General features: G+C 36.2%; 1 protein-coding gene across 3 annotated transcripts in view; it reads left to right on the top strand.

Annotated features, from left to right (window-relative positions):
- Positions 1–11987, top strand: part of UMAD1 (UBAP1-MVB12-associated (UMA) domain containing 1) — a 250563-nt gene that overhangs the window by 34756 nt on the left and 203820 nt on the right. For all 3 annotated transcript variants that reach the window (XM_031665298.1, XM_017956928.3, XM_017956927.3), the window contains one exon: positions 2059–2176. In XM_031665298.1, coding sequence (XP_031521158.1) covers positions 2095–2176 — 82 coding nt within the window. In that variant the 5' untranslated portion in view covers positions 2059–2094. The remainder of the gene's footprint in view (positions 1–2058; positions 2177–11987) is intronic.

Below are 11987 nucleotides of genomic sequence, written 5' to 3' on the forward strand. Positions count from 1 at the left end.
CTCACAGAGGAACCATGTCGACATGCCAGTCCGCCCAGTGGACACAGCTTTGGGACGTGGGAGGAAACTGGAGTACTGGGGAGAAAGCCCACACAGACATGGGGAGAATGGGCCAGCTCTACACATACATAGACAGTGGCCCCAGCTGGGAATCAAGTTTTTTTTCCTCATCAATATTAAAATGAAGCAACATTATTTGGGGGACCTTTTGTATAGGAAAAAACATACTGTATATAGGGTTTAGTACTATCGTTGGTTTCAGGTGTCTACTTGGGGTCTTGGAACATGTCCCCCATGGATAAGTGGGGGGGACTATTGTATACAGTATTTTACATTCCTGCTTGCAAACCAATTCTTTTCTGATCTCATTTCTTCCTTATGTGGGTTTCCCTTTATTTCAGTTACTTTTTTCATTTGATTCCTTGTCTTTTCATCCTCTTCTTTTGCTTTTTCATCTAATCTTGTTTTTTTACCAGTTTCATTAGAGGCCATCTCTCCTTGTTGTCTATAGAGAGTGCCAAACTATTTTCAAACTTTTCTTTTGTATCCATTACTATATCCAGTAAGCTCTTTCTTTAAGGATTTCAGAGGCTGTTCCTTTTCTCTTATTAGAATGTTTTCTTCTTCATATGGCTTGTGTTTTTCTTCTCCATTTTTAATTCCTTTTTTAAAGGTGAACTCTGCCAGATGTGTTTTCTAGCAACAAATAGATATTTTCTAGCAACCAATAGTAACCTCACTTATGTTGGGGTTAATATCCTTCTCTGATCTATAGCTCAGGTCAGGCCAACCAGCACAAATCCTAGCATAATTCTCAGTTTCTAGAAGGTTTTCACTAAGATTAAATCTTTACCCTCCCTTCTTGATTTTCTGCTATGGGTGAAATGTATGAAAACTAAAACTTGGAGCACTTGCTGCCACCGGGATTATTCTTTGCTTTCTCTTCTATTTTTTTGGCTTGTAAGGAACTGTCCTCAGAATCCTATGTGTCCTTGAAAGTACCCTTCAGCTTTCTCCCCAGTTGTTTTCTAGAAATTGTTGGCCTACTTTAATATGTAACAATGGGAATAGTAGGAAAAGAGGGTTGTGTATGTGTGCTTGTATTTGTGTGCCTGTGAGCATGTGTGTATTGGGGATGGTCACAATAATCTCACCAACACAAGGATCTGCACAGATGGGAATTTAAAGTTGGCTGCAATTTTATAATGGGTACTGATATGGTTTGGTTCTGTGTCCCCACCCAAATCTTACTTTGAATTGTATTAATGCCCATGTGTCAAGGGCAGGACCAGGTGGAGATAATTGAATCATGGGAGCCGTTTCCCCCATGTTGTTCTCGTGATAGTGATGAGTTCTCATGAGATTTGATGGTTTTATAAGGGGCTTCCCCATTGGCTTGGCACTCATTCTCTCTCCTGTCATCCTGTGAAGAGGTGTCTTCCCCTATGATTTTAAGTTTCCTGAGGCCTCCCCAGCCATGCGGAACTGTGAGTCAATTAAATCTCTTTTCTTTATAAATCACTCAGTCGAGGATATTTCTTCATAACAGTGTGAGAATGGACTAATAAAGGTACAGTGCGTGAGTGTCTAAATTAGACCATCAGTAGGGGATGTTTGAAATGTTTTCTTTTTTTCAGGTGGCCTTAGTTTTATGAGGCTTAAGGTAGTTACAGCATGACAAGAAACCTGGACAGTTTTTTTTTTTTTTTTTTCTATTACCCAAACCAGTATCTGTTTTATGGTTAGCAAGATCCTTCCAGATTCTTGTGTTATCTGTTGATTTGAGTTTTGTATGTAGGAATTTCCTGGGTTATTTTCTGAATCTTCAGAAATTGAGAGAGGTTGCACTGTGATCTTCAACGGGTACCGGAGTTTAAACTGGAAGATCATTTTCTAGCTTTGTCTGCTGACATCTAGAGAAGATTCATGGTTTTACGTCTGTCCATAGAATTCATAAGAGTAACTTTTGTGATATATTTGTGCTTAATTTTTTGCTAAAAAGGGTAAGAGTTTTACAGTTGCATCCGAATGTGACATTGTGTAATGTTTCTATTTCAGGTAGCAGCAGCAGCAGCAGCAGGAGCAACAGCAGCAATGTTTCACTTCTTCAGAAAGCCTCCGGAATGTAAAAAGCCCTCAGTACCAGAGACAGAAGCAGATGGATTCGTCCTTTTAGGTGAGTCTTTTTATGAAACAAAATAATTAAATTATGTTTTCTTTAAAAAATTACTTGAAAATTATATGATTGATTTTAAATCATTTCTTATAATTTCAGAATTAATTTATGTGTTTAATTTTTAAAAAGTAAAATCTGTAAAGATAAAGGTCATCAATTACTTGGAATAGCGTCATCAAGAGAGATTTTTCTTACATGTTGGTTTGGCTGTGTACTCCAAATTAAATTTGTAAAATCACTTCTTTTTTCCCCTTTTATTAACTGTGGAAAATCTAAAGTCTTCAAGAATCCTTGATGAATTCAAGTTCTGTCTTATAAATAGTACTAACCTTGTTTCATAAATTAGCATCTGAAATTAAATTAGGCATCTAATAAATATTTGCCGAATGAAGTAGACATTAAAATCTAAGTATGTTGAATAGTGTTTCCTCTTTAAGACTATTTTCTATTATAAACTTAATACCTGCAAATTTTAAAGATTTTAGTGTCTTTAAAAAATATTTCTTACAATCAGATACAGTATTCTTCACCAGGGGAATTCTGAAAAGTAAAATTTCCTCCATGTCATGTCACATTTCTTCCCCTGAGGAAAAGTTTTGCACAACATCTTTGTATGCTCTTCCCAGAAATTCTCTTTCCAAAGTATGGTGTGGGATAGTCAAATCTAGTGTTTCGTTGTGGTTCTCATCCTCTTCTATGCTGGACCTCCTTCCACCAAATTCCTGCTCCTTCTCTGAGAAGATTTGCATTAACTCATAGGTCTTCACTCCCTGGAATGTTTCTCTGGGTCTCCCTTTCCAGATACTGGTTTCCTACCTCTTACTTCTTTTATCTTGGCCCTGTCAGACTGACATCTGCTAGCATCAGCCAATGCTCTGTAGGCTTTCAGAAATAAGGAACGTTTCCCTTAGATTTAAGGGTAATCTCTGGGAGACCAGAATGGAGTTTTTCTCGTGGATAAACTTCACTATAGAATTTTCCATGGTTTCTACAGCCATGTTCTGGCAGGCCTGTTGTTTTTCAGAACCTGTCTTATATATCCAGGGACAGGGGCAGTAGCTGGGAGGTTGGTCAGAATTGTTTTCATCAGACCACATCTCTTATACCTGAGGTAAAATAGTGGGGCTTAGTCTTTGACCAGGGCTGATGATTTTTCTGGGTAGCCTTCTGACTGGGATAAGGTGGGGTGCCGTGGACTTGATTGCTAATCTGACCCTTCCTTCTTAGTGTGTCAGGAATTTATGCCTTGGCTTCCAAGTCAGAACTGACTCTGTCAACCCTGATTTTAGTTCCTTGAAAGCTGCCAGTGTTACTTTTTTCACACTTCTTGAATTAGCCTCGTTGACAGAAAACTTCAGGGTTACATCAGGCCTCCTTTGAAGTTCTGTTTTTCAGGAGTTTCATAATAAATTCTTCTCTCAGAAATTTTTCTAAAAACTCTTGTTTTCCACTCTGTTGTATATTCCTGATTTTAAAATACCTCTGAAGTGTTAACACATATACAGGGAACTCTGCTTTTTTCTGTTGTTTTTATTATATATGTATTACATTTTTAAAAAACATTATTTTTAAAGAAAATAGAGATAGGTCTTGCCATGTTGCCTAGGCTGGTCTTGAACTCCTGGCCTCAAGCAGTCTTCCTGCCTCAGCCTCCCAGAGTGTTGGGATTACAGGCATGAGCCACCACATCCAACCTCTTTTCTGTTGTCTTTATGATTAGAAATTGACATTATTCTTTTTGTTATCAAATAGCCACTTAAAGGATGTAAGTTGGGTGTGCTGGCATCTTTGAAAGCAAATACAATTCCTAATGCTGGACCTTAAACTTTTTATTCATCTTCTTCATCCCTACTTCTCTGCCACTTTGTAGGATTTCTGAGACAAATTTTAACCACCACTGCAGTGGCTCCTGGTGCTGCTAAGATCTCCTCCAATTTCTGGTAGCATGTCGTCCTGTTGAGACGTTCCATTGCATGTCTTGTAGCTGCCTCAGTAGAAGCCCGGTTTCCAGGGCCTTCTGCCTCAGGGTATTATCTCCTGTGGACCTCCTTTCCCTCTGCAGGAAAGACTAGTTTAAGAAGTAGTCTTTCTTTAACTGAGTCTCAGAAGGCACACAAACTTCCAAATTTCATATTTTAAGAAGGAATTTCCAGGACCTAATTACTCTAATATGCTCTCAGTACCAGCTGCTCCATCTGAGGGAGTTTTCCCAGGACCACCTTGGACTAGCGTGATTGGTGTTGTACCCAGCACCATACGTCCAGCCGTTGGACAGCCATGGTGAAGAATCACTTCCGTCGTAGTTCCAGGATAGCAATTTAATTTGCAGTGCAGCTACTGCTGCACCTCATTCAAATGACCCAAACAAGACAGGTCCCCCAGATGTTGGCTGATGCCTCTTTGCCCTTCATCTCCTCTGTCTGCTGACGCTTTTCTCTGTTTAGCCTCATTTCCCCCCAGGTGCAAAGCTCCACCCCTTAACCATTTTCTTAAAAGTCCTCTGTACATAGTTTTCTGTGCATGTCATTACTCTCCTGAAGTTTTGATGGTATCAGTCAGCATCACCTCTCAGCTCTTACTTCCTCTGTCTTCTTTCTCTTTTCATCACTCATCCTCTTCTTCCACAGGAGCATCTCAGAGGCTCTACAGCTACTCCACAACTTACTTGCTACCTTTGGCAAGTTATTTACCTTTCCCAGTACCACTTAGCATATCTAGAAAATGAGTACGATATCAGTACCTACCCCACAAAGTTATTGAGGGGATTAAATGAGTTAATGTGTGTAAAATGCTTAGAACAACCCTGTGAGTGAGGTAGTACTATTATATCACCATACACAGGCTAGGATTTCATGTTTCCCAGTTTCTCCAGCTAGTATATAGCAAATCTGGAATTAGCCCAGGCAATCTGACTTCAGAGCCTATCCTCTAAACCACTAAACTATCCATCTTTTTGTAAAAAAAAAATGTTATATCATCAGTTTTAATTCTAAGACATTATTGACATCCTAACCTCTTCGTTTTTTTAAAAAATTGTATTCCCTACAATTGAAAAGAGAAAGTACTGTTTTTTATTTGTTTTAATAAAAGAAGGTTGGTTGTTGTATTACTGTTCATAAAGTTTGGCTTTTATTTTGGCTAACCCAAACTTTTTACTATCTAAGAGTTTAAATATTTTTAAAATATTTTAAAATATTTCAGAAAATTCCTTAATGAAGTTGAAATCAGAAGATGGTATATATGGTTTAATTAGTGAAAATATCCTTCAGTGGTGAATAACATAACTGAATTGACAGATAAAGATCCTGACAGATTATTAGGAATGTAGTTAATTGTCTTTAAAGTTATAGTTAATTATCTGGTAAACTCTTTTTTAAAAAATTGATTTGCTCTGCTAGGTTGCTCTTTTTATCATTTAATTCTATACTGATATACATAATATCTTCTTTAGTCTCAGAGCATACTGTATAAAAATATTCTGGAAAAAGTCAAGTAGGTCACATGGTAAATAGAAAATTCTTTTAATGCTTTTATTAACCTGGACACATACTTGCACACATCTATTTTGTTTTAAATTTTTTATTTTTAGTCGTTATGGGTAGATAATAGTTGTATATATTTACAGGGTACATGTGATGGTTTGACGCAGGTATATAATGTGTAGTGATCAAATCAGGGTAATTGGGATATCCATCACTTCAAGCAATTATTTCTTTGTGTTAGCAACATTCCGTTTCCACTCTTTTAGTTATTTAAAAATATACAATAAATTATTGTTACCTATAATCACCCTATTGTGCTACCAAATACTAGATCTTATTCCTTCTATGTAACTGTATTTTTGTACCCACTATCCATCCCCATTTTATTTCCCTCTTCTTGCTACCTTTCCTAACCTCTGGTAACCATCGTTCTATTTTCTATCTCTATGAGTACAATTTAAAAAAAACTAAGCTCCCACATATGAGTGAGAACATGTGAAATTATCTTTTTGTGCCTTTATTTCACTTAACATGATCTCCTCTAGTACCATCTATGTTGTTGCAAAGGATAGGATTTAATTCTTTTCTTTATGGCTAAATAGTATTCCATTGTGTATATGTACCACATTTTCTTTATCCATTCATCTGTTGATAGGGACACTTAGGTTGATTCTAAAACTTGGCTATTGTGAATAGTACTGCAATAAACATGGGAATGTAGACATCTCTTTGATATCTTGATTTCTTCTTTTGGGTATGTACCCAGCAATAGAATTGCTGGATCATATAGTAGTTCTGTTTTTAGTTCTTTGAGGAATCTCCATACTGTTCTTCATAGTGGCTGTACTAATTTACATTCCTGCCACCAGGGTATGCGGTCCCTTTTCTACACATGGTTGCCAGCATTTGTTATTGCTTATCTTTTGGATAAAAGTCATTTTAACTGGGTTGAGATATCTCATTTTGATTTTGATTTGCATTTCTCTGATGATCAATAATATTGAACATTTTTTTCATATACCTATTGGTCATTTTGTATGACTTGAGAAATATCTATTCAGATATATATATATAAATATGTATATTTATATATTATTTAATAGATATTTAATTTTCTATAATAAATATATATTTATATATTTAACTAATATATATTTATATATATTTAATTTATTTATATATATGTATATATTTTTAAGAGACAGTATCTCGCTATGTTACCCAGGCTACTTTCAAACTCTTAGGCTCAAGCCATCTTCCTGGCTCAGCCTCCCAAAGTGCTGGGAGTACAGGCGTGAGTTGCTATGCCTGGCCTGCCCATTTTAAAATTGGATTATTTTATTTTTTCCTATTGAGTTGTTTGAGTTCCTTATATATACTGATTATTAATCCATTGTCAGATGAGTAGTTTGCAAATATTTTCTGCCATTTTATGGGTTGTCTCTTCACTGTTGATTATTTCCTTTGTTGTGCAGAAGCCTTTGTAATCCCATTTGTCCATTTTTGATTTGGTTGCCTGTGCTTGTGGGGTACTACTCAAGAAATCTTTGTTCAGATTACTGTCCTGTAGCGTTTGCCCAATGCTTTCTTCTAGTAGTTTTGTGTCTTAGATTTAAGTATGTTATCCATTTTGATTTGATTTTTGTATGTGGCAAGAGATAGGGGTCTAGTTTCATTCTTCTGCATATAGATATCCAGTTTTCCCAGCACCACTGATTCAAGAGACTTCCTTTTCCCAATGTATGTCCTTGGCACCTTTGCTGAAAATGAGTTCATTGTAAATGTGTGAATTTATTCCCGGGTTCTGTATTTGGTTCCATCGGTCCATGTGTCTGTTTTTATGCTGTTACTGTGCTATTTTAGTTACTATACCTTTTTAGTATAATTTGAAGTCAGGTAGCGTGATTCATCTAATTTTGTTGTTTTTGCTCAGAACGGTTTTGACTTTTCTGGGTCTTTTGTGGTTCTGTATAAATGTTAGGATTGTTTTTTCCATTTCTGTGAAGAATGTCCTTGGTATTTAGATAGTGATTGCATTGAATCTGTAGATTGTTTTGGGTAGTATGGACATTTTAGCAATACCGATTCTTCCAATCCATAAACATGGAGTATCTTTCCATTTTGTGTGTGTGTGTGTGTTCTCTTTGGTTTTTTCATCAGTATTTTATAATTTTTATTTTAGAGATCTTTCACTTTGGTTAAATTTATTCCTAAGTATTTTGTTTTACTGATAGCTTTATAAATGGGATTACTTTTTGGTTTCTTTTTCAAATTGTTTGCTGTTGGCGTATAAAAATGCTATTGATTTTTGTATGTGATTTTGTATCCTGTAACCTTACTGAATTTATTTATTAGTTCTGGTAGTTTTTTAGTTGCATACACATATGTTGTGGTCAGCATATATCCACATAACTTTTTTTGTGGCATTGTGTGCAATAGGTACATTACAGAAAAATAAATATATTTTGTTGGTTTGTGTGTTTCTTGATGTCTGAATGGTACAACTAAGTAAAGACTTATAAACATGATTATATTTGTAGCAACAACTTTTTATCAATATGGACGCTACAGATTTGTTAGATTATCTCCTTATGTGGCCCTTATAACCCGTTTCTAGAAAGATCAGAGCAAATTATGTTGTTTAAGCTATAAATTATATATTTTTTTTCCACTTGAGAATACCTTTTCCCCTAGGCAAGCATTTCTGCTTAACACAAATAGGTTTTAGGTCACAATTATTAGATGGCATTGCAGAGTTGATGGAATCAACACATCATGACTTGAAATTCAGGTCTGGGCAGAGTCTAGACACTTGTTTTGGTAATAGGAATATCTGGGCTGTTCGTATACAGTTAGCTCACATTTGGACGGAAAACCTTTCTCCCCATTAAGATTTCCAAAGCTTTTAGCCTTTGTAAAATGTTGAGTGTGCTGAATAAGAATAAGGGAAAAAAATTCTTGTAGAAAAACATCCTTTCCCTTGTAACCAGTTCCTATTCACGTAAGAAGGTAATAGCTATTCCTTCATTCAGTAATGAAGTTGAAGTAATCCTCCAGGGTACTCATTTTACACAAAAACAAATTGCAGTTTTCATTTGCATCACTGGGTGGCGATTTTTCATAGCCTTATACTACTGTTTAAAAATCCTACAAGCATGGCACTATTTGTAATTACCAGGGTTTTCTTCTGTTATGACATGTTTAATTGTACTTTTAAGACATTATCTTTAAACTGATTACAAATTTACTAGTGTAGTAGCAAGCTAATAGTTATTTTAAGTTAGGAAAAGGGGTATTGCATAAATGTTAGGATATAATTGCTTCCAAAACTAAGACAAAAGCATGAATTAGCTTATTATGTTATAGCAAACACAAGGAAAAATAACAACTAAAAATAATAGGATATAAATGAAAAGGAACAATTTAGATATTGTTGTTGGTTCACTAATATTGTTGACCAAATATTAAATTAACTTTGAAACAGGCAGAATGAAATTGGGCAAACACTGTTATGGAGATTAAAGGAATTGGGTTACAGTACAACTGAAATGCATCATGGTTTTCAGAATATGCAGGTGCTTCTTAAAGTAGGGCATAAGAACTTCTAGTTTCCATTAAGCTAATTTTTTTGTAACACTCGCTGAATGTAGAACCAGAATTTAATAATTCACAGCAGCTTGGATTTCACTTTTAAAATACTTTAAAGATATTTATGTAATTTAGTCTCACCTTCTGTTCTCCAGTCTAAATGATCAATCAGATTTTGAAAAGAAGTGAGTTATTTTTAAGATTATCTCCTCCTGAATTCCTCATTCTGGGAATCAAACCACATGTACATACTTCAGTTAAACTATCACATTTTTATATAGAACTTTTAAAGGTAGTCTCTTCATCGCTGTGTTGTTTCCTTTATTTAAAAGTTGAAATTTAGCTGTGTACATAAAAATTTCCATTCTAAGGAATGAGGGACAGTAAGTCACTTTGATTCTGTCTAGGGTCAAAGGCTTTAATTAAAACAGTGACAAAAACTAAACCAGTTTTCAACATGTGCTTCCTATTTTTATTCCCTGTCCTTATAAAAATGTATACCAGATCTTTAAAAAATTAGAGTGTTCATGGATTAAAAAGCAACTTACCCTATCACTGTCTCCTTACCCATGTATCGGGATATCCAGAAAAACTCAATTTACATTTAATTTACCTAGCAATTTTTGTGTTTTTACTTTTGACCTTTAAATTGTAAAGCAAGTATGCCAGGATGTTTCAACTAACTTCATTATGTAGATGCTTGTTTTTCTATTAAGAAATGTGGTGTTCTGTGTCTAATGGATAGAATTAACAGTATTTTCATTCACTGTTACTTGATTCTGGTTTACCTGTTAATCTAGCAACATTTCAGTTTCAGTTTTACGGAGGTGAAAAAGTTAGGTTACGCCATCCCCGTGTGGGGTGCACCACCCTTCCTGAACACTTTGAATGTACAGTGAAAGGCAGTTGCATGAAGGAATAGCAGAGGTGCCAGCTCTACTGAGAGGCAGAACTGAGCCTTCTGTTTGGCACGATTAATTGTGGGAAAGTCATTCATTTTTTTCTGGGGCTCAGTGGACTTAGTTGACTCAAATGTAAATTAGGGAGCTATCTCTCTAACTCTGTGATTCTAACCCTCCTGTGCATTAGGGGATACTTAGAGAAAAATACTGGTGCTGGGACCCATTGCTAGATTCTGATTAAATGGTCCTGGGATTAGCCCCAGGTATTGATTTTTTTCCCCCCGAGTTCTCCAGATGATTCTAGAATTCATGCAAGGCTGAGAAGCACTATAGTTCACTCTAATAATTGTACATAATCCAATAATATATTAAGATACTTTGAAAAAGACTTCATAAAACAAAGTTACAGTTTCTTTTTTAGTTGAGCCATAAACAAACAAAAAGCAAATAAAACCACAGAATTTCTGGGTAATTACATTTCCTTCAAGATATTAAATCATTAAATAGAAAAAGAGCATAAAGCTTCATATATAATCCTATGAAATGAAATTTGTTTTTTTTTTTTTAAGACAGAGTTTTTGTTCTTGTTGCCCAGGCTGGAGTGCAATGGCGCTGTCTCTGCTCACTGCAACCTCTGCTTCCTGGGTTCAAGTGATTCTCCTGCCTCAGCCTCCCAAGTAGCTGGGATTACAGGCACCCGCCACCACGCCTGGCTAATATTTGTGTTTTGAGTAGAGACGGGGTTTTACCACATTGGCCAGGCCAGTCTCAAGCTCCTGACCTCAGGTGATCTGCCTGCCTCGGCCTCCCAAAGTGCTGGGATTATAGGCATGAGCCACTGCTTCCAGCCGAAATTCATTTTCTATGAGTAATATACAGTTTTCCCTTGGTATCTGTGGGAAATTGGTTCAGGATCCCCGCTCATAACAAAATCCATGGACGCGCAAGCCTCTGATATAAAAGAGCATGGTTTTTGCAAATGACCTACATACATCCTCCCATATACTTTAAATCATCCCTAGATTACTTAAAACACCTAATACAATGTAAATGCTATGTAAACAGTTGTTTTACTGTATTGTTTGAGGAATAGTGACAAGAAAAGAAGCCTGTACATGTTTAGTACAGATGCAATTTTTTTTTTTTTTTGAGACAGTGTCTCACCCCGTCACCCAGGCTGGAGTGCAGTGGCACGATCTTGGCTCACTGCAACCTCTGCCTCCCACCTTCAAGCGATTCTTATGCCTCAGACTCCCAAGTAGCTGGGATTACAGGTGTGTGCCACCATTCCCGGCTAATTTTTTTTTTTTTTTTTTTGTATTTTTAGTAGAGATGGGGTTTCACCATGTTGGCCAGGCTGGTCTTGAACTCCTGGCCTCAAGTGATCCACCCCGCTCAGCCTCCCAAAGTGTTGGGAATACTGGCCTAAGCCACCGCGCTTGGCAACCACAAGCAATTTTTTTTTTTCCTGAATATTTTTGATCTACTGTTGGTTGAATCCACCCATGAGGAACTCATGGATACAGAGGGTGACCGTTTTTGAAACCTTAGATGTTTTTTGAAAAATCAGTGGAACAACTGGGAAGCGTTTTATTAAATTAATTATACAATGTGAATTCCAGGTGATCTATGACTCTGTCTGTCTTTAGCCATAGTACAACTATGAATTTATGTGAAAGTATTTGACAGTTTAACACCTGTAAACTTTTCAAACCAACATCTGAGGTACTTTTTAAAAATCAGACTAAAGCATTCAAGCAGCCATATTTTAATACAGCTATTTGGGGGAAGTTGACTGTTTTACTGTGGTACTATTTCCTTGAAGGGTGCTTATTCCGT

This window comes from Papio anubis, chromosome 4, assembly GCF_008728515.1.
Source record: "Papio anubis isolate 15944 chromosome 4, Panubis1.0, whole genome shotgun sequence".
In the NCBI taxonomy this organism is placed as follows: Eukaryota; Metazoa; Chordata; class Mammalia; order Primates; family Cercopithecidae; genus Papio; species Papio anubis.